This window comes from Monoraphidium neglectum (assembly GCF_000611645.1).
Source record: "Monoraphidium neglectum strain SAG 48.87 unplaced genomic scaffold scaffold01841, whole genome shotgun sequence".
Classification (NCBI taxonomy): domain Eukaryota; kingdom Viridiplantae; phylum Chlorophyta; class Chlorophyceae; order Sphaeropleales; family Selenastraceae; genus Monoraphidium; species Monoraphidium neglectum.
The window spans coordinates 136-10860 of record NW_014011787.1 but is presented as its reverse complement, the minus strand read 5'-3'; the positions used below and the strand labels follow the sequence as shown (position 1 = coordinate 10860).

Genomic DNA, 10725 nt, shown 5'->3' with positions numbered 1-10725 from the left:
CCGCCTTCAGGAAGCATCACACCTCGAGCAGCTGTTGTGCTTGCCCGCCGCGGCACTGCTGCACAGCAACGAGCGTCATGGCCAAGGCCGCCGCATCCTCGCACCCTCTTGTCCGCACATCCATCTTGCAGAAGCAGAAACACTACAGCAGCGCGCCGAGCGGAAGCGCGGCCGCGACGCCCTGGGCGCGTTCGAAGCGGCTGCGGCCGCATTCTCACATGTCGCCGGGATGGCTGGGCTCTCCCACGAAGAGCAGCAGGCGGCGGCGTTTGGCCTGGTACGCCATAGCGCATGAAGCCGTGCAGTCAGCGTGCCTGCCCGCCCCCTGCCGGCCTGACACGTGAGCGGCGCGTGCTGCTGTGGTCGCTGTCGACGACGGAAACAGCGGGAATGCCTGACTTCCACAAAGCGTGCGCCCCACCCTCACGCACCCACCCTGGCAGCACCCGTGCTGCGCATGCGGGCACCATCAGCCCAACCACACGCCCACCAACCCGCCCACACAGGGCGAGTGCCTGCAGTTGTGGGCGGATGCATTGCTGGACACAGCTGCCGCTCTGCCGGACTCCGAGCTCACAGTGCAAGCAGAGTCCCAAGCGGCCAACTCTGCAGCCTCGCTCTACGAGCGCGCCGCCGCCGCCTACTGCGCCGTCGTCGTCGCGCCAGGCGGCGTAGTCCGGCCAGACGCGGCCGTCAACGCGGCCAACTCGCTGTGTGCGTGGGCGGAGCGAGCCCTGGGGGCGAGCATGGGCGGCGGCGGCGGTGGCGGCGGCGGCGCGGAAGCGGAGGGGGCGCTGCTGCAGCGGGCGGTGGATTTGTACAAGGCGGCGCTCCAGCAGGAGGAGGATGCTCTGGTGCGCGGCCGCCCGCGCCGTGGGATGGCTGCTGGGATGGCTGCACGTGCGCGCGGGTGGGGCCGATAGTTGGCAAGCCTGCCGCAGCTACGTGCCCCCAGGGCTGCCGCGCGTCAAGCGCCGCCGGGCTGAGTCAGGGGCCCGCGACTGCTGCGCAGCGAGGACGCGTCCCTGCGCGTCTGAGCCAAACCCATGCTGGCTGGCTCGTTTGCCAGCATGCGTTGGTCGCACTCATCTGGGCTTCTGGCTCTTGTACTACGTCGCCCCCCCTCACCTCACGTTGCGAAGCATGCTTAACAGCTCCGCGCCGGCCCCTTTGCGCAGACGCTGAGCAACATGGCTGACGCCTTGGTGCAGCAGGGCGAGCGCCTGGCATCTGCCGGCGACGCTGCGGGCGCCCGCGCCGCGTTTGGCGAGGCGCTCGCGGCGTACGAGCGCAGCTGCGGGCTGAGCGATTCCGAGGCGGGGGACGACCTGCCGTCTCTGCTGCACAACTGGGGGGTGGGGCTCCATTCGGTCTCGAAGGCTGCTCAGGTGTGTGGACAGCGCATGCGCGCGGCGGTGCCTTCGGCGGCGGCCCCGGTTGGCTGCGGCGCTGCAACAGGAACCAAGGTGCCAGCCCTGTTCGAGCGGCTCCATTGTTTCTCCACCACGTCAATGTGGCAGGCTGGGTGCGGTTATTCCTGCGGCCACTTTGGTGGTGACGCAGGCGTCTGAGCCAACTTTTGTACCCACCTTGGCGTTGCCTCTGCCGCTATCCCCAGGATCCCGGTGAGCGCCGCGCGCTGCTGGAGCAGGCCGCGCAGCGCCTGCGCCACGCGATGCAATTCAGCCGGGGCGACACCGCGCCCGCCAACGCGCTTGGGGACGTGCTCATGGACGCAGCTGAGCTGCTCTCGAGCGGCGTGCTGCAGGGCGGCGGCACACAGCAGCAGGCGCAGCAGCAGCAACAGCAGCAGCAGCAGCAGCAGCAGCAGCAGCAGCAGTTGGCGGGGGCGCAACCCAGCGCGGACAGTCTCGCGGCTGCGGCAGCCACGGCGCGCGCCGCAGCAGATGAAGGGTACCAGGCGGCGCTGACGATCAGCCGCCACAACGCCGACGCGTTGGTGGGGCTGGCAGAGGCGGGCGTCGCGTTGGGGCGGCTGGCGGCGGCGGCCGGGGACGCGCTGGCGGCAGGGCAGCACTTCAAGGCGGCGTGCACTTACTACGGTGGGCGGCTTTGGTGTCGTGCATCACCATATTAGGGGGTGCAGCAGTCGGGAAGGCCTGGATTTGGTCACAACAGATTGCCATCCGATCATGGCCCCTCTGTGTGTTGCAACAGTGCGCACACATTGGCCACAACACCCACCGCGTCTGCCACCCCACAGGCCAGGCGCTGCAGCGGCCCGAGCAGCTGGGGCGCCTGTGCGAGCGGCGCGACGTCCGCTACAACGCCGCCTGCGCACTCTGCCTGGCCGGGGAGGCCGGCCAGGCCTTGACACTGCTCCAGCAGCTCTTGTTGCAGCAGCAGCAGCAGCAGCAGCAGCAGCAGCAGCAGCAGCAGCAGCAGCAGCAGCAGCAGGGAAGCAGTGGGGCGTGGTTGACTGCGAGCGATCTTGCGGCTGACAATGACCTGGCGGCGCTGCACGGGGCGCCCGGGTTCCAGGCGGTGCTGCAGGCGCTGGCGGCCGGGCAAGGTCAGGGGTGACGCCCGCGACGCGACCCGACGACCCTAGCGCCCCGCGCGCGCCCGGCAAGTCACAATACACAGCCAGCAGCCAAAACCCAAGGTTTCCCCCTTCTTAAGGGAAGTGCGTAAGGGTTGTAAACTGCTGCATCCCTGCGTGTGTTGGGCGGCATGTTGCGTCGTGGCAACTGTGAAGCGTGGCATATCGCAAGCGTGCGCATGCACGGGGATCTTGTACTGCATCCCGTGCGCAGTCCTGTAGTACAATCGACAGCCGCAATTGGTGCCGTTTGCTGAGGCTACACTGCTTACAGCACACAAACGGGCTCTGCATGCGCTGGGAGTGCATGTTGCTGGTGGCCTCAACAGCTGCCGTTTCCGCAGTGGCCCCTACAGCATCCTACAGCATCGAGACGGGCGGTCAATGCGCGCATAGGCTCACCCCACTGCGCATGTGTGAAATATTTACCGTGTATTTTAAGTCGGTGCCAGGCCCTGACGAGTCGTACTGTAAGGTGCACATGCGGCATCATGTTGCCGCCCGCTCTGCTCCCCTTCTCGGTCCCCGTTTTGGCCCGAGGCGCCGCGAACTTTTCCGGTTCCTTTGATTCAGTGATGATAGCTTCCAACGTCGTTTCCTACCTTCGACCGGGTTTGGGTCGGTCTGAAAAGGTCAGAGTTGCAGCCGTGCCAAACGCATCACATCTTGGCCCCGTGGACGCACTCTTCGCATAACTTAAACAGCAAAGATGCCTTTCTGCTCTACACAGGTGCGCGTGATGGGCCCCTTGGCCGGGGTGCCCTGTCTGACGCCGTCCGTTTGCCCCCTCGCGGCCCCACCTGGGGCGCATCGCGCTTTACAATCACATTCCGATACGCCTGGGCACATTTAGCAGAACCCCAGTGGCTCCTGGACGCGGCTGTGGCATTTGCCCGGCGCTGCCCCTTGCCTGCGCCCCTCTGGGAATCTCTCTCGTGCAGCTACGCGCCATCCCCCAGGCGGCTCCGCACATCACATGCGCATTTTCCAGGCGCATTCCACTCCGTGGGTTCGGTCCCGCAGCGTGTGCGGGCCCCTCACCCTTTGTTGGCCTCGCTGCGTCATGGCTTCAGAACTCCACGCTGCCTGCACACACGCCTCCCCTCGCACAGGCCGTGTTCCGCGGTGATGCCGACGTCCTGGTTGACAGGCTCATCGAGGCCTGCCAGAAGCACGAGTCGTTCGTGACCCACGGCCGGGAGCTCCAGCCTTGGTGCCCCGATGCTGGCGACTCGCGCATGTTCGAGGCCCTGGAGGCCCCAAGGTGCGCGGCGCGGCCCGCGCACCTGGAGTCTTAACCTTCACGTTATCTTGGCTGTGCGCAGTTGGCTGCTCGGTGGGATAGTTCACCGCGTCGGCCGCGGTGACATCCCACTGCGCCACCACTCGTCCTCACTTACCCTTGATTTCGGGCTCGCACAATGCCGCTGCTCCATCCTCTCTCAATAGGGGCAAGCACTCTCGCTCGCCCGACTTCAAGAAGAGCAGCGGCACGGCCGCCAAGCGCGCCTCGCCTGCCTCGCCGGCGCGTCGGTGCTCCCTGGACGCCCGCCAGGGCTACGTCTGCCCCTCTTTTGGAGCCGCCGCCGCGCCAAAGCCGTCCGCGCTGCCTACCCCGTCCTCGTCCCTGCTGACCCGCGCCTTCCGCTCGCCGTCACCGCCCAAGTCCATGCCGATTGCGGCATGAAGCGGCCTCCTTCCTGATCAAGAGAACTGAGCTTATGGCGACGGCGGCGGCGACGGGCGGCAGCAGCAAACTGTTCGGCGCGGCGCGGCGCGCCGCGCCGCAGGCGGGCGCGGGCCACCGATGTGGCCTGCCTCGCCATGCGGCCGCCGGCCCGCTGGCCCACACCCATCGCTTCGCCCATGTGGCAGCCCGGCTCTCTGGCCAACGGGAGCGGTGCGCCAAGCGGGGCCATTTCCCGACGGCGGCCGCGGCCAACATATAATGAACTTCTAAGGGCCGCCGATCATTCTTTTATCGGCGGCACGGTGGCAGCGCGCACACGTGCACGCGCGCCTCAAGGCGCGTTCGTCTGGCGGCAAGGCGTGCGCGTTCCCAACACCTGAGCGGGCGGCACGGCGGCGTGGCCCAAACTCACTTGACAAGCGGAGCGCTTGGGGGCTGGCGCGGCGCAGGCTGGAATGGCGCCGCGCGCAGCCCGACAGTCATGTCTCATCGAAATTACAGCAGCAGAAGAAGAATAGGCAGATGACGCAGCTGGTAGCACAGGCCCCACCTACTTAACCCCTCCCAAAAGCAGCGACGGGGCCACCCGCGCCCTCGCGCTCCTTCACCCCGACCCACCCCACGCACCCCCGCCTGTGCGGGGCGCTGAGACACTAAAGCGCCCCGCCGCGCCTGGCGGGGGCCCACTGGTGCCCTCGCTGCTGTGCGAGTGGCAGTGTGTGCGCGGGCAACGAACACCGGGAGCACCTGCCCGGCAGGCGAGCGTTGTGCCTGTGCCCACTGCGCCTCGGCGTCGCGTCGCGGCGCTGCGCCATCAACTGGCGCCGGCCGCTGTGCGCGCGCCGCGGCGCCTGGGTTGCCGGCCTATGCCGCAGGCCGGGAGCCCCATCACAGATGTCTGTCCTATCCAAAGTATTCGGATCCTCGCTAGTGCAGGCAGGGTTGTCTGTTGGCAGGGCCCCGCCCGCCGACGAGCATTGTGGGAGGAGGCAGGCCGCCTCTCATTCACTTTCTCACCGCAACAGACTACGTCAGGGTTTGATTGCTGCTGACACCAACCACGTTCCCTCCATGGCATGGACTTTTTGTGCTTTCGTGGGCGGCTGGCAATGATGCCCCCCAGCCCTGGATGGTGCGACCGCCCCCCCCCCCTCATCCCGCACAAGAGCCGGGGTCGGCGCCCTTGCAGCGCCGCTCCCCCCTCCGCGCGGGCGCGCCAGGGGGCGGCCGGTACTGACAACTCTCTGACCCCCCAACGCCTTTCTTCCGGAAGGCATACCCTTGCGTCGCGCGCCGGGCTTTTTTCCGTCAGCCCTGGCGCGTGGTAGGCGGTTGGTCGCGGAGCTGTTGCACCTGTACGCACGCATTTCAGTTCAGCCAGTATCATCTTGACACTGCACAATCCCCGCGCGGCCGCGCCCACTGCCCGCCGAAACCGGTGGCGCGCCGCAGCCTCTGCCACATCGCGCGTGTTGTGTGTGCGTTCCCCCTCCCTGCGCCCGGCGGCGCGCTGCATGCTTGTGCGGCGCCCGGCGGTGCGCGAGTGTGTTTGGTATGCTGAGAGTGGAATTGCGCCCGCCGCCCACCGCGGCGGGCCATCTGGCGTTCTCCCTGCTTTGAACCCACCGAAAGTCGTGTCAAGCACCCCCACTGTTTTGTTTTGTGGACCCCATGCGTGGCACGGTTTGTTGGCGCCCGCCGCGCCTGCTGGCGCGGCCCCCTGCCCCATGTCTCTGTCGTTGCGCTTGTATGTGGGATGTGTTCTCCACAATCCCTTGTACAACGTTTGGAAGGTTGCGGTGGAGCATCAGCATGGACGCGCACCCTGGCTCACCGGCCGGACTCCCCACCCCCCTGTCTTTGCTTTCAGCGGCCATCCTCGCGGCCGCGCGCGCATGTGTTGCCCCCACGGCGATTGCGTCGCGTCACCATAAACCTCATCTCATCAGCCCCCGGCCTGTGACATTTGGGGGTCGTACTCACCTCGTCGCTTTGATCTGGTCCTCCTTCCTGGGTGGGGTTTTTTTTGGGGCAATGGGCGTCTGTATCAACCGTCACAAGGGAACGAAAGTGCATGCTTTACTCAGGTGGCAAGGGACGGGCTGCAAGCCCTGCTAATCACCCCTGAAAGGATGCATGATCCAATTCCACACACAAATATATAAAAAAGCCAAAAAGAAGGTACCGTGCTTGGAATTGGAGGCGAGCGCCGCTTGGGCGGCTGCTTGGACACCACCCAAAAAAAGTGCTGACGTGAGGAAGTGTCGTGGTGCGGCCTCAAATTTTTAGGCGCGCATGGGGTTGATGGTCGGGCCCTGAGTGAGGGCGCTGTGTCGCGAGCGAGGACGAGCAAGTGCGGGAGCTGTGAGGCATCAAAAACCTGTGTAAAATATAACAACATTGAGCTTGCATGGCTTGGTCAGGCACTTTGATGGCGCATGCTGACCCACAACGTGATGTGACGGGCTGGGGGCAAGGCGACGACTGGGGTTCCTAGCTACTGTCTAGCTGCAGTCTCGGGCGCACGCCGGGTGAGTGCAGGACAGATTGCTTGAGTGCTCGTGCAACGTGGCAGAGGGCGAGCCCTGTGGTCCGGGCGACAACTCCTCTTGCAGCCCCAAGGCGTGACTGCCTGCGTGCCGCCTCGCCGCAAGCCTGGGGCCTGCAAGCCCCCTCGATCCCGGCCGCTTGGCCCACCAGGCCCCTGGATCGTGGGTCATCGCAGGCAGCCGTCCCTCACAGATTGATGTTGAGGCTCATCATGGCCTCCAGCTGCTTCAGCGTCTCCGCGGGGATGCACGCGCCGCCGCGCTCCGCAAACTTGGCCTCGGAGCAGCACGCCGTGCCCACAGGGGTGCCCTGGCAGCGCAGGAGCTCGACCTGCGCAGTGGCATCAAGGGGGGTTGGGGGTGGCGCGCAGCGTGCGGGGACGGAGCACAGAGGGGGCCGCCAGGCCGGGTGGGCGGGCGCAGCGGGGACCAGGGCGCGAGCGCGCGCTGGCGCTTGCCGGCGCGGGCGCGGGTCGTTCTGTGCGCCTCGCGGCGGGGCGCCGCACAGCCCCCACCTCATAATAGAGGTCCGCGTTGCCTGGGATGGGCGCGTCGATGCCGCGCGGCTGCGTAGCCTTAGCCTGGCAGGGCGGGCGTTGAGGCCGTTGGAAGGGGGGTGTGAGCGGCAACAAGGACCCTGCGGGCGGGTTGGGTGGCTGCCTGGCCGCGTGCAGCAGCAGCGGCCAGTCAATTCGGGCCTGCGGCACACACAAGGGCTCTGCGTCCCAAACACAGCCGCATCGCCCGAGGGGCGCGGCGGAGCCGTCTGCACGGCGGCACAGGCAGTAGAGCGCGCGGCTGCTGCTCACCCCGTAGCCTAGCGCCGGCGGCACGACCGCCAGCCGCGTGCCCCCGGCCTTCATGCCCCTGCGATGTTGGATGAGTGTTGCGCAGGGCGGGGTTACTCAATTGGCCAAGCATGTGTGTGTGTGTGTGTGTGTGTGTGTGTGTGTCCCTCGCAGCAATCAGATGGTGAGTGCCCTACTGGGCGGAGGGCGGCATCACCCAAGCAGAGCAGGGCAGCTACTGCAGGCGACTGCGCCTCAGCCTGCCCCGCCTGCCCCCACCTGACCACCTCCTCCAGACCCTCAGTGACGACTGCGAGGGGTGCGGGCGGTTGTTGGGCGCGTGACAGGCAGGCGCCAGGGTCGGAATTGCAATCCAGCTGGAGCCACAGCGGTTGCTGCAGACGAGGCTGACCTCATCTCGTCATCTGCTGACAGCAAGCGCGAGCGCGTCGCACGCACCACAACATGGCGCCCGCGATCGTCCCCCTCTCACGCGGGTTTGTGATGCCGACTTGGAACGCTATGGGCGTGCCGGTCTCCCGCGTGTCGAGCACCTTGCTGCCGTCTTCTAGGGACAGCACCAGATCGCACATCACCAGATCACCCACTTTCGGCGCCTCGCCGCCGCCCGCCTCAAGGTCAGTGTATTTGATGCCTTGAGATTGGGGGAAGGGGGGGGGTGGAGTGGTGCCAGGCTCGGGCGGCATGTATGGTAGAGGCCCGTAGAGCAGGGGCCAGGTAGCGCCCAGGCAGGCGCAGGGGCCGCGGCTCCCGCAGGGCAGCTCTGCGGCACCCCAGGTAGCTGCCGCCAGGGATGCGCAACGCCAGCCGGAGCCGCGCAGGCGTGCGGCACGCGCGGCCCCGGAGCCGCACCAGAGGCGGTCTTGACGATTGACCTGCCGCTGCCCTGATCCTGCAGCACGGAGACGATTGAGCTCGGCCGCGCCGCCGCCGCCGGTGCCGGCCGGCCTAGGGGTGCCACCAGCGCCGCGGCGGCTGCCGCAAGCACGGCGCTGCGGCGCAGCAAATCGGAGCGCGACGGCGCCGCGGGGGCGGCGGCGGCGTCTGCCACGGGGCCTGTTGTGCAGCAGAGTGCCGTTACTTGCCGAGTGCGCGCAGCAGTTGCAAGTAAGAGCGGCCCAGATCCACGCAAGGAAGGGGTGCAGCGCGAGCGGCGCGCAACTCGATGCGCAAGCCGGCCCCTGCTGCTAGATGCAAGCGTCTGATGGTGCATTGTGCTGTTAAAGGTCAAGAGACTGTTTTGACTTACATCAGCTTAACTTTTCCTGCACGCTGTTGCTTTTTTCCGTTGTTCAAAATCGTCACCTGATGTCACTCGTCGTGACGCACTTGGGGATCAATGCTGCCGCGAAGCGATCTAACAAAACGCTCAAACACATACTAAAACGCGCGTTGATCTCGTACCAAAGCAGCGCTTGGCGTCGTGCCACATACCATCACCACACCTCTGTCCACACTTGGCTGCCCGAGGCCTGGAGGTCCACCATGCTCCAGGGCCATGCCCTGTTGCAGCATGCACCCGCACTGTGGGCGGCGTTGCCGGCAGCGGCGAGCGCGTGTGCTGCCGCAACCAGTGCAGTTGCAGCTCGTCAAGGGCGCACTAGCGCAGGCTTGCCAATGGCAGCCGCATCATATACCAGCCGGGCCGCGACCGCATCAAAACCTGCTGCACCTAGCGGCGGCGCGACCGTGCCCAGTGGCAGCGCGAAAGGGCCCCGGAACTGGCTGCAGTGGGGCGCCCTCGGCCTCCTCACCGCCGGCACGGCGGCCGCCGCCGCCGGCGCCGCGGGCGCGAAAACGGCCATCGCAGAGCCAGCGCAGCAGGCCAAGCCGCCGGCTGTCGCGGCGGCGGCGGGGGCCGCCGCCAAGGCCACGCCCGCTGCCACGCCTGTGGCAGCCGCCGAGCAGCTGCCGGAGTACACGGAGGAGGAGGTGGCGGCTCACAAGACCCCTGAAAGCCGAATCTGGGTGACGTACCGCGGGTGAGGGAGGCGGGTGGACACCACCATCGCGTGGAGGCAAGGGGCAGGGCAAATGTCACATGGTTCCCACGGGGCTGTATGTTGGCAGATGGCAGCCTGCGGATGCATGGGCGGGTGAATTGCCAAGCAGCTGCCAGCCTTTGGGCAATAGGAGAGGGGCCCCGATGTTCGGTCCACATCTTCCTCAGGCGCATGTGCTAGTGCGTCTCTGGCCCCGCGGCGCTGCCATCCTGTATTCAATCTTCACCACCCCTCACAACCGAACCAGGGGTGTGTATGACATCACTGAGTTCGTCCACTCCCATCCTGGTGGATCCCAAAAGATCATGCTGGCAGGTATGCAGGCGCGCGCGTGCTTGCGCACGCATGCGCGCGCGCAGAACTACCACACACACACACACACACACACACACACACGCACACGCGCACACACACACACACACACATTCTCTCTCTCACAAACACACACACGCACACACACACACAGACACACACACAAACGCACAACTGCACATGTTCACACGTGCACACGCGCGCGTGCAGACACGCATGCACACACGCATGCACACACACCAACTTGAACACACACGCATGCGGCCGACAAGCGAACCCAAGAACCCTGGTCCCCATGCCTCAGCCCTCCGACGGACCCCCTGCTGCTCGCCCTTCATCCACCCGCCCAATAGCACCCTCTCATCACCCCCCACCTCCCCGCCTCCAATCCGCCCGCCCCCAACTGCGGCGCGCAGCGGGCGGCTCTGTGGAGCCGTTCTGGGGGCTGTACCAGCAGCATCAGAAGGGGGAGATCCGGGAGTTGCTGGAGGGGATGCGGATAGGCAGGCTCAAGGGCTACCAAGAGGGGGCCCAGCAGAAGGCCTTCAAGGACCCCTTCGCAAACGAGCCCAAGCGGTGCGTGCATGCGCGCGCGTGCGCGTGTGTGTGTGTGTGTGTGTGTGTGTGTGTATGTGCGTGCGTGCGTGCGTGCGTGCAAAAGAGTGTGTGACGGTGTATGTTTTAAAGGACATGGGGGCCAGACGCACCCTTGCGCCGCAGGAGCGCGGCTTGATGCTGTGAGTGGTTTGTGCCTCAAAAGCCGGGTTTGTGTGAAGTGTGTCTGAGTTTGTGTGTGTGT

At 66.4% G+C, this 10725-nt stretch overlaps 3 protein-coding genes across 3 annotated transcripts; 2 read left to right on the top strand and 1 right to left on the bottom strand.

Moving 5' to 3' along the window:
* Nucleotides 1–229: 229 nt before the first annotated feature.
* On the top strand, nt 230–2544 carry MNEG_9165 (hypothetical protein; the record flags this gene model as incomplete). The annotated part of the gene is made up of 5 exons (XM_014042365.1): nt 230–277; nt 507–854; nt 1179–1355; nt 1619–2063; nt 2225–2544. The coding sequence occupies 5 exons, from the start codon at nt 230–232 to the stop codon at nt 2542–2544; spliced, it is 1338 nt and encodes a 445-aa protein (XP_013897819.1).
* Nucleotides 2545–3272: 728 nt separating this feature from the next.
* On the top strand, nt 3273–4250 carry MNEG_9164 (hypothetical protein; the record flags this gene model as incomplete). The annotated part of the gene is made up of 3 exons (XM_014042364.1): nt 3273–3293; nt 3676–3827; nt 4013–4250. The coding sequence occupies 3 exons, from the start codon at nt 3273–3275 to the stop codon at nt 4248–4250; spliced, it is 411 nt and encodes a 136-aa protein (XP_013897818.1).
* A 2739-nt stretch (nt 4251–6989) lies between these two features.
* On the bottom strand, nt 6990–9416 carry MNEG_9163 (peptidylprolyl isomerase; the record flags this gene model as incomplete). Its single annotated transcript, XM_014042363.1, has 7 exons — nt 6990–7133; nt 7318–7383; nt 7612–7669; nt 7870–7900; nt 8084–8245; nt 8464–8503; nt 9366–9416. 7 exons carry the CDS (start codon nt 9414–9416, stop codon nt 6990–6992), a joined length of 552 nt encoding a protein of 183 aa, XP_013897817.1.
* Nucleotides 9417–10725: the final 1309 nt, after the last annotated feature.